General features: G+C 44.6%; 1 protein-coding gene across 5 annotated transcripts in view; it reads left to right on the top strand.

Annotated features, from left to right (window-relative positions):
- Positions 1-15,427, top strand: part of lrriq1 (leucine-rich repeats and IQ motif containing 1) — a 223,927-nt gene that overhangs the window by 175,521 nt on the left and 32,979 nt on the right. For all 5 annotated transcript variants that reach the window (XM_086009304.1, XM_086009305.1, XM_086009307.1 and 2 more), the window contains one exon: positions 2,814-2,912. In XM_086009304.1, the coding sequence (XP_085865430.1) occupies positions 2,814-2,912 (99 nt within the window). The remainder of the gene's footprint in view (positions 1-2,813; positions 2,913-15,427) is intronic.

The raw sequence follows: 15,427 nt of genomic DNA on the forward strand, positions 1-15,427 counted from the left end.
CTTTCAGATGAAACGCTAAAACGAGGCTCTGTCTGCCCTCTCGGGTGGATGTAAAAGATCCACTATTTAAAGAAGAGCAGGGGAGTTCTCAGTGATGCCTTGGCCAGTATTGATCTCTCAACCCACATCACTAAAACAGATTCCCTGGTCATTACAAAAACAACAACTTACATTTATATAGCGCTTTCAACGTAGTAAAACGTCTCAAGGCGCTTCACAGAGCGTTATCAAACAACATTTGACACCGAGCCACATGAGATATCAGGACAGGTGGAGGAGCTCAGAAATCTCAGGGTTGGAGGGCTGGAGCAAGTTACAGAGCTAGGGAGGGGCGAGGCCATGGAGGGATTTGTAAGGATGAGAATTTTAAAATCGAGGCATTGCCAGACCAGGAGCCAATGTAGATCAGTGAGCACAGGGGTAATGGATGAACAGGTCTTTGCTGTTTCTGGGGCCTTGCTGTGCACAAATTGACTGCCGCATTTCCTACAGTACAACAGTGAATACACTTCAGAAGCACTGTAAAGGCACTCTATAAATGCAAGACCTTTCTTTCCTGTGCTCTCTGCATGTCAAAATCTGCCTAGCAACCTAGGATGACCAATTCACATGGAGTTATACATAATGGGGCTAATCAGGGCCATGTATAAATAAACAGGACTATCTTAAAAGTAACATTCAAAATATTGATCATAAAGTCCATGATTTATATTAATGCTTTAAGAACTAATGATGGAAATTAGTTCATATTAGTTTATGTTTGGAAGACCTTTCATGTTATGAACTACCCATGTGCTGAACTAGCCACAACAGATGAAATATAACCCAGTCTTAGCCCAGAAATGTCCTGGATTAACATTATTGTGAATCAGAATTGTAACCATTAACTGCCGATTCATTTTCATAAATACTTACCTGGTCCAGAGTGTCACTCCCGATCTGATTAATGCAGTCAAATTTATTAAAGCTTCTGGCACAGGAGCACTTACTGTTGACAATAAATTACTAACGCTCATAGCTGCTGTCATAATGTCTTTGGCTTGTATACTGAAAGAATCAATTTGGCTTGTTTGGATGGAACTGGTTTAGTACAACATACAATAGGTACTTCACACATTGAAATAAAGCAAATTAATTTCTGTTTTGTACTGAATATGATTATATGTTATTAAATATCAAATTATATTACCATAAGCTTTTGGAGAGTCAAGTTTGAGAAAAGTCATAATAGTTGAGACAAACCTTGAGATCAACAAAATAGTTGCGCCCGATTTTAACCCTGCCCGACTGATGGGAACCGGATGGGTGGGTGGATGAAATAGCGGTAGAGTACTTACTGCTGCATTCTGTGCTGCCATTTTAACTGCGCACTTTTTGAAGTCGGCCTAGGTACCCGCCAGGGGCAGGCAGGGCCTATCATAAGACAGCAGGTGAGGAAGGCTGTTCATTGGAAGCCATACCCAGCACACCGGGTGTACAGGCCGAGAGTCACTTTCTTGGAGCTATCTGAGGGGCTGTGCTTCAGGAGGCTATGCTTCTCCAGGCAGGCTGTTGCGGACTCTACAGCCTCCTGCAACACAGCCTGTTCCCTACAGGAACAGTGGGTTATGCTTTGCCAGTGGCTGTCAAAGTCACCACAGCCCTTAACTTCTGTGCCACTGGCTCCTTCCAGCCTGTTACAGGGGCCATCATCTCAAAATCTGTAGTACACAGCTGCAGTAAGCAGGTCACTGATGCCCTGTTTGTATTGTGTGAGACGAGCAGTTTTATTTTCATGGCTGGGCCCTTGAAGTCCTCTGTTCTGCTCAGCCGAGCTGGAAGAGGACCTCGCCCTTCAGAGAGCTCTCTCTTGTGCTGTCCCTGCCACCAGTACCTGCTGCTGCTCACTTGTGTTGGTCATTTCAACACGTGCAGATCTTCTGCCTGACTGTCTAATCCAAGCGGAGTGCCAATGTCTGTGCTGTTGTTTGGGAAGGATGGAGTGTGTGACAATACATCCTCAGGAGGATTGTCCTCCTCAGAGGTGTCTTCTGCAGGAATCCCATGCTAGAGGAAAAAGAAAAGGGATAAGATTTAGGATGGTACTGAGAAGCTGAGCATTAGGTGACAGTCTTGAGAATGTAGCATGAAGTTGTCAAGCTGGCTCAATATTTTCTGAGATGAATGAAAGGTTACCCGAAGCTCATGGCTCTGCCTGGGCCACTAAACCTACAGGGCTTCTTGCTCTGCTTGGGTGAGGACTATAATTTCGGGTATTCCTCCCCGCCCCCCGACTTGATCCTCTTCCTAGCATTACACACTGATTTTTCCTGCAGAAATATAGTATGGGAGTTGGTGAGTGGCTGTTGAAAGGGTAAGCTTGTGCATATAGTGCATGTTTTTAGAGGCGGAGAAGCAGCAAAATGGAATGAGGATGAGGAGGTGAAGAACATCAAACAAAGTGTGGCATGTGAAGTGAGGAATGAGTGATGCGAATAGTTGGTAGTTGTGCAAGTGCTGGGATGTGAGAAGAGAATGGTGTTAGTGTGTGGTGTGAAGAGTACAAAGGAATAAGTGACTGTTTGAAAGAAGAAAAAGTGTTGCAGTGTGCACATGTGATGGTATGCTGAAGGATGTGATGGAATTCCGGGCCCTTGTGTTTTAATTGTTCTTTTAGCTGTGGCATTTGTCCACTTCAGTGGACCATCTTATACTTGTGGGGTTTCAGCAAGTTGTTAATACCCTGCCATAAGAATCGTCCAGTCATGTTGAAGTTAATCTTTTGGGCCAGTTGTGAATCAGGCTGATTATTTTCTCCTCTGTCCTTGCCCTAGACCCAGTTGTGCGACTGGCCTTGTTCAAGAATAAGAAAAATAAATATCCTCCTGTGAAGCCATCAAAGAAGATACGTGATCGTCTGGGATATTTTAGAGGTAAGCGGAAAAACAGTGTTACTCCCAGTATTTTGAGAGGTGGATTTCAGGTCAAACATTTATTTGTTTTGATCCTTGTTGGTGTATAATTGGGTATGAATTTGTCTTGGGTGGTAATGCAAAATAGACCATATCACATGGATCACCTGCTATTCTCCCCACCAAATATTCAGTTCAATTGAAGTCCATTGGAATATAACGGGCGGTCAATACGATATAGCCCGTTTTGTGCTACTGGTGAAGACACATTTATACCCCATTGTCTTTTGCATAATATTTTATAAAATCACTGATCATAGTGAGAATGATGCAAAAGGTGCACCTGTGCCATTTATGCATTTGGGCTAAAATTTCAATATTGTTCAGACTTGCATCTACGTACCTTTTACAAACCCAATTCAGACCATCAATGAGATGATGTCAACCCTTCTCTCAGGAGATGTGAAGCACTCGCCGTTTAAATATCTATTCAGAAAACTGATGTGTCACCTCCATAAATTGAAAACACATGATCGACTCTTATTTTACTTTCTTATTTTTTAATATTTAGGAGTGAATTTTGTGCTTACTACATTTTGTAATCTTACTTCGGAGGATACTTCTCCAATTTTGTACCCACACTATTAGCATCGAGCACTCCCAGGTCCGATGGAGAAACAATCCTCCTTAATCTGAGCTTTGGTAGCGTGTTCCCTTTTGTACCAATGTTACTTTTCCATTACCTAACTAAATTGATTAAGTGTCTTCACCTCATTGCACATTGAATTCTTTTATCAAATAGGCACGCACAGAAATGTCTGTGTCATTTTTCTGCACCTGTGGCCTAAATTTTAACCCCTCCACTGACGGGCGATAGAGGGTCGGAGGTGGCTAAAATATTAGGTTCAGGCAACCCAATCCCATTCCTGCCTCTTTAAATTTTAAAGTACAGAAATCAGGCCATGAACGAGGTTCCCGCAAAAGGCAAGCAAGAGCCTAGTTACTGTACCAAAATCGCGGCCTGATGGCATCACCAGTGCCACGACTTAAATTTAATAGTATTAGCGGGAAGCCCGACCAGTGACCTATGGGTCCATGGGATTCCCGGCAGCTGATCCGAGGCGAGAGCTGCTGGTTCCCCAAGGTAAGTGGCTCTTTTAGCAGTCCTTGTAGGCCAGGAGGAGCAGCAGTACTTCCCCCCACCCCAAGCAACTCGAGGAAGTCTTCGGCCTCCCCCAGCCCCGATCTCCAGCCTTCTCTCCCCCCCCCACAACCCAGCTCTCTCAATCGGCACCTCCCCCCAGCCCACCTGATCACCGCCTGGAGCTGATGCTCTCTTCTCAGTGCCGGGAACCATCCCGAAGGGTCTCCGGCTGCAGCCTCCTGCCCGCTAGTGTTTCCACCAGCCAGGCTGTCCATTTGGTCGGCTGTCGGGCGGGAGGCTGACATGTTAATGAGGTCCTGCCATTGATCGGCGTACCCAGCCTTGCCAGGTTCTTCGACCGATTTTGGCCTCCCCCATGTCTCCCTGCTTTCCCATTAATATCAGGACTGATGTCTCTCCTCAATAACAATTTTTTCCCACAAAACTTTAAACAATCCATTTATCGATGTTTCCTCATCACTTATTTTATCTTTTGTTTCAAATATTAGCATGCTTGAAGTACTTTATCTATTCAAGCTGTGCGCTCAAATGATTTTTTTTTAAATTAAGAAAACTGAAACATCCTCCTCTCATCTGACGCTGAGTTATTTTCATAAATGAGACACAGGGGAACCATTTATCTACCGTATTACATGCTTTTAAAAAGTAATGACTCACTTCAGTCTGTGATTTTCTCCAAAGTTGAATCATTTCCCCTTCTCATTCTGTTGGCTACCAACAACAGAGGATTTGTAAAAAAAAAATCTGTGCATTAGTATGCATCTGGAAACACCCTGTACTTGAAAATTAATTTAGGTCTTTAGCTTTAGGTCTGATGGCAGATCCGCCTCTTGAAAGGATCTTGTGCCTAAAACTGGGACCAAATTCCAAATGCTGCTGTAGGCCTGAGAAGCCACTTTGGGGCCTTCTGCAGTTGCCCGAAAGCAGCAACTGAGGGCTCCAGCCTCAAACGTTTTTCTACTGGACCTGTTTTTTTTTTAAAAAGGCTCGGCCTTGCCAGCTTTCCTTTCAGATCCTCCAGGTCTGGGCGCAAGGCTTAATGACCACTTCTGGACACCCCTCCAAATGGATGACCACTATGGTAACCCAACAGGAAAATGAGGTGAGGTTAGATCCCGCCCATCTCGTATACATTGCTGCCCCATGTTTGTGCCTGATCCAGGCGCAAAGCATAAGAAAACTTGCCACATATATCTGGATGCTTATCTGCCATAAACATTGCTTTGTAACACCAGTATATTAAACATTTCATTAAATTATTAAAAATAATTTCCTTTCTGTTAGTACGGTGGGAAATTTTGGCTTGTACGTACTTGTAGTAAGTTTGTCCCTTGTCCAACATTCCCAACACTTAAGATTAGTGCAGTTTGGAAATAGCACGAGAGTATTAAAACTGTACAAGTCTATTGTGCACCAAGAATCATATCGAAACATACTGGGACTGAAAATCTGTGGCCCTTCCAGCGCGCTCCCAGCTCAACTCTAGCAGGAGTGTGGCAGGAGGATCATGAAATAAGATGGCACTCAGATATGCCGGGTCCTAAAGTTTCCTTGGTGTTTCCATGGAGCCTTATAATGATCAGAGCCTCTACCGACTCCAAAAAAGACCAAGGATGTAAAAGCGAGCATGGCTACAGGCAGAGGATGAGCTTCCTTAACGTGACTGAGCAGCAGTGCTTCAGGAGGCTCAGGCTATAGTGCCAGGTCGTTGCAGACATTTGCAAATTGCTGGAGCAAGACCTGCAGCCCAGAGGAACGGGTGGACACCCCTTACCAGTAGTTGTTAAAGTCACCCTTGCCCTCAACTTCTTCGCCTCAGGCTCCTTCCAGGCATCTGCAGCAGACATTTGCGGCAGTCGGCCGCCCACAGATGCATCACACAGGTCACCGATGCCCTCTTTGACAAGTTCATCAATTATATCAACTTTTTCACTGATGAAGCCAGTGTTACTGAGCATGTGCTCAGCTTTACGGCTCTGGCTGGCTTCCCACAGGTGCAAGGCGTCATCGACTGCGCACATGTGGCCATCAGGGCACCCCATCATCACCCAGGAGTCTTTGTCAACCGCAAGGGCTTCCACTCCCTCAGTGTGCAGCTCGTCTGCAACCATATGAAGATCATCATGCATGTGTGCACCAAGTTCCCTGGCAGCTGCCATGACTCTTACATCCTGCGACAGTCCACCATCCCTCAGCTCTTCGCACCTCCAAACAGTCTTGACAGCTGGCTGCTTGGAGACAAGGGCTGTCCGCTGAAGACGTGGCTCTTGACACCTTTGAGGAGGCCAACAATTGAGGCTGAGCAACATTACAATCAAAGCCACATCTCCACCAGAAGTGTCATAGAGCAGACAATGGGGTTGCTCAAAATGTGCTCCAGATGCCTGGACAGATCTGGAGGAGCCCTTCAGTATGCACCAGCCAGGGTCTCCAGAATCGCTGTGGTCTGCTGCGTCCTGCACAACATAGTGCATCAGCAAGGAATAGCGCTGCATGAGGAACAAGGTGCAGAGCGCACAGCCTCTTCGGAGGAGGCGCAGCATGAGGTGGCAGACGAGGATGAGGAAGACCTGGAGAAGCCGGCGGTCGATATGCCACCAGTACACGACCACATTGCTGCCCGTGAGGCCAGGGATGGCCTCATCATGGCCAGATTTAGTTACAGCAATACCATAAAGCATCCCTACAATGACCAGTCCATTCTTTTCACTGTCACCACCATTGCTGGAGCTTAAATTAGCCCTGACCATTCACCCTGCCACTTCCAATTGTGCACACACATTTGTCAAGGACCGCAAAGTTTTCAAAATAAATGATTTAATACAAGAAATGAATTAAACGTAACAATTAAATGACAACATTTAAGAAAACACCCAAGTGACTACCCTTCACAGAATCACAGAAACCCCACAGTGCAGATAGAGGCCATTTCGGCCCATCGAGCCTGCACCGACACATATCCCACCCTATCCCTGTAACCCCACGTATTTAATCCCCCTAACACTAAGGGTCAATTTATCATAGCCAATCAACCTAACCCGCACATCTTTGGACTGTGGGAGGAAACCGGAGCACCCGGAGAAAACCCACGCAAACACGGGGAGAATGTGCAAACTCCACACAGACAGTCGCCCGAGGCCGGATTCGAACCCGGGTCTCTGGCGCTGTGAGGCAACAGTGCTAACCACTATGCCACCGTGCTGCCCTTGTGACTCTTTTTGTGTGGGATCTTTTCTCTGTGCTTCTATATGGTGCTACCCCTGTGGCTTCAGCAGAGGTAGAGGCAATCTCCTCACTTCCCTGCTGCGCCTGCTTAGACGTCTTTGGCGGTCATCCTCTGGGTTTTGGAGCCTGTGAGGGCCCCGCCAAAGTCTGCTCCTCCTGCAACTGTGCAGGGGCAGACTTGGCTATCGCTGTCCGGGGAGGCATCTGGGGCTCTGACCGAGGTGTTGGCAAGGGGGGAGAAGTGTGAGTGCTTGGAGAGGAGCCCCCACTTCCATGTCCCCTCCCACCATCATCCCTCTCATGGCCCACCTGCACTTCTCTGCTAGCAAGTAGCTGGAGAGCACCTTGCTGCACTTCAGTGGGGCCATGAGGGCCCACATCTATACTGACATCTCTCCTAGAAAGGACGTCTATGAGCATCTGGTTTCTATCCTCCATAGATGCCTATCTATTTTGAATAGAAACCATGTGCTCGTGCGACTGGAGCATTAGGTGCAGGTGCCCGTCCTACCCATGGAGGAACCTACGGTTGCGAGTGTGTGTGCCACGGTGGTGCTCATGTTTGAGATGGACTCCTCCATTCTCTGAACATCGCAGTCACCTCGATTGCAAAACCTGTCAGAGCCTCCTGCACATGTTCCTGCAACTCCAGGATCATCCTCTTCCTGGATGGCCCCTGAGGCTCAGCGTCTGCATGCAGCTGAGCAGAGCTAGGAGACTCCTGCGCCATCTGACGAGGAGTCTCCACTGCTGACTCCTCTGAGGAGTCCTCTCGCTCTCCTGGACAGTTGGGTGGGGCTCTTGATGAAACTGTGGGAGATAAATAGGTCAGTTAGATATATCATATGTAGATTGCATACAGCTACCATTATGCACATGATGAGCATTCAATCTCTCTTGCCATCAGCCCCCATATGAATGACATATGAATGATTGATGAATGCCATGTAGCTGTATGGAAACTGATTCTGTCACCAGGTTGTTCTGATGAGCCCCTCTCTCCGTCCCCCACCTCCAGCTGGTCCACCGCTACACTAATGTCCTCTACACTGGTGTGCATTGTCGTCGATTGAGAGCCTCCTCTCGTTCTCTCCTTCTCCCTCTTATTGTGGGCTCTCTTTTCCTGCAAGTAGGGAAAGAAGAGAAGGTTGAGTGAGACTGATGGAATGAGTGTAAGGAATGGATGGGTTGCATCTTTAGAGGGAGACTATGATGGAGTGGGGTGGCAATACCAAGTTGCCTCCTTGTGTGTTGTTAGTTGGTATGATTGCATTAGGATGAGGGTCAATGATGTAAAAAGACTACTGAGCACTTGGTTTGAGTATAAAATAAGGCTTTCATCAACTGTTTCAAAACCATGAGATTTCTGGTTACAGGAAGCTTTGTGATATCCGGCACCGACGGGACCGAGCTGTTGCCGTCCCATCAAAACTGCCGGACATACCAGCGCTAATGTTAAAACATACGGAAGCTTTTGAGCTCCGTATCTAGCAACAAACCCTGATGCTTAGCAACAGCTTCTAAACAGTCAGCTGTAGCTTGCAAGCGTCTCTGTAGCTAAGCAACAGCTTTAGCTAGACCTTGCAGAGCCTGACTAGTGGAAAAAAAAGCAACGAAAAGAAAAAAAACTTACTGAACCGACTCCTGAATTTTGCCGGTGGCTCGAGCATTCCGGACAGTTAACCTCCGGATAAACCAAAGTTTCCTGTACATCACTAGTTCCTGGTTACAGAAACATCCTGAGCAAGCTGGGCCCACGCCCGAGTATTTATACTCCTTGGACAGCGCCACCAGCTGGCCGCCCAGTGTTACTTCATGATTCATGATAAGATTCATGACAGTCAGTTTGAGGGGTGCTTAGTAAGATGGGGATGTAATAATGTAGCTAGAGAAAGAGGGATGAGTGAAGGTGCAAGGAATGTTGGTGTGAGTAAGGATGTGCAGGAGTACGGTTAAGAAGGCAGAGTGATGGGGATGTGATGAGAGGCACAACAGCATGAAGGTAAGTGTGGCTTTATACTCACTTTTCCTGATCTTAGAAGATCATTGAAGCGCTTGCGGCGCTGCACCCAGGTCCACATCACCACAGACCTGCTCGTCACCTCCTCCGCTATCTGCAGCCAGGCTGTCTTGGTCTCCTGGGGTGGTTTCTTCCGCCCACTGGCAGGAAAGAGAATCTCCCTGCGTGCTTTGACTCCCTCCACAAGCACATGGAGGGAGTCATCGCAAAAGCGAGGAGCAGCCCTCTGCCTCTGTGAAGTCATCTTGTACACAAACAAGCACTGTTAGTACTCTAAACTGTCCAAATCAGAAGTGAGATCAAATGGGGCCACGGCCCTTTTAAATATAGCGGCATGAAACGCGTCAACGTTGATGTCACCAGACCCGCACCTTTTAATTGGGCCGGGTAACACGCAGGGCAGACTTAACAAGTCCCATTACGGAAAAATCTTTTCTTGCAGTGCGATGAAGGCAGCAACGGGCTCGCAGCCCACCACCGACCTCACCCGCTACGGACCCGCCGAGTTGGGGAAATCATGGCCCTAGTTTCTACAGGAGCTATAAAACGAAGAGGTCCCATTTAATTTATAAAATCATTTTACGCTTACCAGTATGGGGTAAAAACTGTCAAAATCAACCCTTCCAGTATTGTACTTCCTGTCAGCTGGTCATATTGCTTCATTGAGTGCAATTATACAGAAGTCCATGGTCCAAGTCACTCCACCCCCTCCAGGCTGCAGCAGGAAGCATGGTGGCATTCAGTAGTGGGGGCCCAAAAAGGGGGAAAATATGGGGGCTCGGAGGGGGGGAGGGAAGACAATACAATGTATGCAGCACTCAATTCCAACTTTTTAATTAAATTTGTCATACTTTCATTTTAACTCTCCTAACAGCTATGTCTTTGCCAGTTAAAAAAAATGACAGTTTGGGATTATGCAACACACATAATTTTGAGAAGTATGACTGGAGGCCATCAACTGTCAAAACCATTATTAAAGCAGTTACAATAGAGAGTTGAAAGTGTTGAAATGGGAAAAATTTGTTTATGAAAGCTGTTTTTCAATTCGTTTCACATCTGTGCAGGACAGTTATAACATAGTTGTGTGTAATCAATGAGTGAAATATATAAGTTTGTGAAACTATGGATTTAATGGCTCTCTTAGGGTGTAAAATGATAGGGACTTCAAGCAGGTAGATATAGCCAGCAAAATCTAGAAAAGAACTAGAATAACATAAACACATGGAGTTGGATAACTTGGAAAAAATCTGTGTTGTGTTTGCGTTAATCATCTCCAGAAGAAATCCAAACTGATACTTGAAACATAAGACTTCTTGGAGAAAGCAGCAAGGCCTGAGGCATTGGTGATCTCAAGGAGCTCTCTATGGGTCAGAGCCACTTTTCTGGCAGAGTGCAAGCCTAGTTCACAGCAATGCCTCTCAGAACACTGTAAAACACTGCAGGAGTTGTGCTATGTATGCACGCAGTATTTAGTTCATTCTCTTTTTTAGCCAAATGCCTTGTCACTTGCTAACGGGTGACATTTAAAGTGAAATCTGTACCTAATTTTCTAAGCGCCCATCCACCAAATTATGATACTGATTTCCTGCAGGTTTTCTATGTAGTCATTTGCATTTTGTATTATGTTAGCCATACATAGCATTTAAAAGGAGCTTTGCCCTATTTTTTTTTTAAATTGAAATTTTTTAATGTTTGCTCACAAATGGAATATGCCAACAAAGGTTCTGAACTGTGTCCTTCTCTGTTGTAGGGAAATATGATTCACAGCATTGCATTTTATCATCACATTATTGCTTTTCCTTTCCGCAATACATTCTGGGTAAACTGACAGAAATGTGTCACAGCTTGGGGCCTGTAGAAGTTGTACGTAACTTTTAATATTACCAATATTATTTTGTGTGAACCAAAATTCTGGGTAAAATGGCGACAATTGTAATCCTACCTGAAATGCCTTGCAAGAAGGTCAGCAGTACTGTTCTTTACCTCTTTACTTAATGTAAAAACAAATAGTTTTTGCACAGCAGATGTTTCCACATCATAGCAGTGCATGGTTTAAAGCATTTCACAGAAGAAGAGCTAATGGCTACATCTTCCTTTATTCTAATAATTTGTAATATTCAATAAATTGGCAGTGGCATTGCCCATAGTCAGTTAATAAGTTATTTTTTGTATACAAGATGGTGACAGAATTGGGACCACTTAATGACAGAGCCTCCAACAGCATTGTGACATTGACAAAACAAAATTTAATAGAAAATGTTTATGAAACAATTTAGCATGGTAATCGTTGATGGAAAATGTGGCCAAAAATCATAACGGGTTCCTGGATTGGAAATCCACACCATATGCAATAATTTTTGTAAGATATAGAAAGATTGTAGCTATTGAAAATGTTTCTAGCACATTGGTGTTTACTTATATAAAATGTGCTTGATTTCCTTTTATTTCTGATGTAGTATTCACATTTGATTACATAATTTAGAAATATAGCATTCGTACCGATTGAATACTGTAGGGGCCCTTTTCCCGACACTTCAGCTCCGATTTTAACTTGGGGCACATATGCGGTGCACGGGGGGGCGTGACAAGCGGCATGCTCACATCACATCACCGCGTGAGGCCCGGAGAGGTTTTAACTCCTATGACTCATTGCCATGTTCAAGTTCTGACTCTCGCCTGAACCCGGTGGGAATCACTCTGTGGTCGGCGAGTGGGAGCAGGATTTCGGGCAGCTGGAGGCCACCACCAAGGACCCAAGGGAACAGTCCCTTGGTGCAGGGGAGGCCCATGGTTTCCTTGGGTCTAGAGAAGCACTCCTACTCCACCTAGCCCACAAGGAAACTTTTTTTTAAATAAATCAAAAAAGCCAACTTCCTGGGGCTCTTCTGGCGCTGATCTTGTTTGTTACCAGGTTTTTCTGGCGGCTCGGGCACTGGTTGAGACTCGCACGACTGTGAGTCGGGCACAGAGGGTTAAAATCAGGGCTTTTATGCTACAGCTTCCAGTCAGGTGGGACTTCGGGATAAGAAGCTCTCCCTGTAAACAGGCAAGAGTTTCACTTAAATATACAAACTAAACAAATGTACAATTTACCACGATTCATGCAGGAATTATGGCCATTTTAAAAATACATAGTAGACCGGAACGTTTTATGCTAAGAGAAGTCAGCATTTAATGGGAGACCTCGGATATTTTCATCGTGGGATTCAAACCTGCAACTGAAAACTGCATTTCAGCTGAGGCTTTCTGGGGTATTTAGCTTTGACCCTACTTTATTTTGATAGTTTTAGGGCCAAGCATTTTGGTATTTTTAATTGCATCAATTAATATTTAAAATATACTCACCACCGCCCCCCCCCCCCCCACCCCTCCTTTAACTCCTGCTGCAGGTCAGTAAACCCTGTAACAGCAGCAGAATTCCCAACAACTTGAACAGCGAGCTCCCAATGGCTGGCATATTTCATGCCAGGAGCTCACTGCCATTATGAATTTGAGAGTGACCCTGGAAGTCCTGGTGAGGGCAATCGGGTCTGAGACAGCATCCTCCAATACGGGGTAACGCGCAAACAATCACCCTCTTCAGCGTGTCAGCAAAGTTCATTGCTACTGTGTGAACCTGAATGCATAATGTTGGAAGCTGTGAGGTCCAGAAGAGACTCAAACAGCAACAGAAACTAGTACTGACTAGCTTTATTGGGGAACTGAAAATAGCATGCTGATTGAAGATCTTGGCTGAAGGTAGCATCCTTCAGATCATCCTGGATAATTCCGTGTCATGTTATAGTATAGAGCTCAATCAGCTCCGATGGACGGGTCACATTGTCTGCATGCCCAATACGAGACTCCCAAAACAAGCGCTCTACTCGGAGCTCCGGCAGGGCAAGAGAGCCCCAGGTGGGCAGAGGAAACGTTTCAAGGACACCCTCAAAGCCTCCTTGAAAAAGTGTAACATCCCCACCGACACCTGGGAATCCCTGACCCAAGACCACACAAAGTGGAGGAGAAGCATCCGGGAAGGCGCCGAACACCTTGAGTCTCTTCGCCGGGAGCAAGCAGAAGCCAAGCGCAGGCAGCGCAAGGAGCGCACGTCAACCCAAGCACCCCACCCACCCACCCGCCCCTTCAACCACCGTCTGCCCCACCTGTGACAGAGACTGTAGGTCCCGCATTGGCCTCATCAGTCACCTGCGAGCTCATTTTTAATGTGGAAGCAAGTCATCCTCGGTTTCAAAGGACTGCCGAAGAAGAAGAAGAGCGTTGTCCACTGTAATTAATTATCTCAGGAAAATAACCTTAAATAGCATCTGTAGCATGTATTTGTTATTCATGGACTGTTACAATTCTGAGATGCAGTAATTCTCACATTACGGAAAAAGCAAAGCAAAACCAAATATTGTAATGCTACCAAAAGGAATTTTGCCCATGTTTATAGCTAGATTTAAGAGCAGTTAGTATTACTTTAGAACTGAAGACATAAATACCTGCCAGTGTCCACTTTTGCCCTACAGCTTTTTCCCTTTGCATGATGAGGTTTTGATCTGCATTGAGGACTGTTAATTTTAACAAGTTTTCTGCTGCACTTGCCAGTGAGGTGCCAGAATGTTTAGACTCTCTTCTAAGCTTTGTTAAAAATAAACATGGAAATCTGCCTGCAGGTGTTTTGATGGCCTCAGATCAGAGCTAGATTTCCTGTTTTAGTTACGCAAATATGCTAAGCATCAGAGTCGATGAAAATGGCTAAAATAAAGCAAAATCCATGGATTACTGAAAGCACGGGCATACTAACTTTAAATTGTTGTAAATAAACAGAATTTATTTAAACTCAATTACTTTTATTACCTTTGTACAAATTAGAAAAGACTTAACTGCAAACACACAATCTAGGTCCATCCACTAGCATCCCCTCCAATGTTGCTCTGTGAAAATTGGAATGAAATGTTTTTGTAACTTTTTAATTGTAATTTAAGCAGTAGCTGGTCGAATTAATTTGATTTTTTTGTCTTGTTGGGGAACTTAATATTTTAATTAGTAATTTGGAATATTCTTTAACCAAGTGAGTTTAACAAGATATTTTTAACAACCCAAAAGCAAAGAAGTTCTTGTAAGATGTGATCTAATTGCTCAAATAATAAATAAAGAGACATTATTATTCCTGCTAGTGCCAGATTGAACATAAGCAGTGAAATTTTGGAATAATCAAAAGGCAGTCTATGCACCCTGGGACCCACTATCGTTACTTTGAACAATTGCTAATGTTAAAGTGTGCCAGATGAAGCTTTCAAGTTCTCTGGGGCCTCTTTCACAGGTGATAACCCAGTAATAGATAATTTATTTTTTACTAAATCATTTTTTGGGGAGTGAATCTTCAACTGCAAAAGGTCTTTGTTGAAGCCCGGTTGCCAGTTAATCACCATGCCCCTAATGTTTATTCAAGCTATTTCTTTATATTTATAGACGCATAAAGATCTTAGATAAAAACCATAGGAGCATGTCTATTAGAATAAGTAATGGTGCTCTTCACAAATATTTGAAAACGTCTTGGACAAAATTTAACCTGCAGATGACCTTGTCTTGTTTATTCAGTAGGGAATTTCTAAGCAATGCATAGAGTGTCTATTATTCTCCTTTTTGAGAAAATTAATGGCAGATGGTCCTGACCTCAATGACTGTCACTAACATAGCTCTGAATGACTTCATTCTTTAATATCAGGACATTGTTTCTGCTGCAGAGATAGTGACCTCCGATTGCGCAAGATCCCTGAGAGATCTGCATGATAAGCCTCCATGCACAAATATTCCTGGTGTCGGAATCTGTTAGCTGTGTATACTATTTCTACATACTCTTAAATTTACTAATCCAGTTGGCTGCTGAAAATGAGTACAGCCTTATTGCAAATCTGACAACAGTAATGCATTTTGTGATCCCAAAGTACACAGCATAGGAAGAAAATAAAACCAACGCTTTATGACAAGACTTCCTTTCAGTCAACTGTTTGTCTAGTTCAGTTAATTATATGGTTTTCTGCCACTTGTGTTTGCATTTAGCAAGGAAGATTTGAGTTTAGAAGAAAGGGACCTGAAGTACTAATGCCAATGACTTAATCCTGAACTGCTGAGTGAGAATTA

The sequence above is a fragment of the Somniosus microcephalus genome, chromosome 16 (genome assembly GCF_052327205.1).
Source record: "Somniosus microcephalus isolate GS21.2 chromosome 16, FLI_Smic_1.0, whole genome shotgun sequence".
Lineage (NCBI taxonomy): Eukaryota > Metazoa > Chordata > Chondrichthyes > Squaliformes > Somniosidae > Somniosus > Somniosus microcephalus.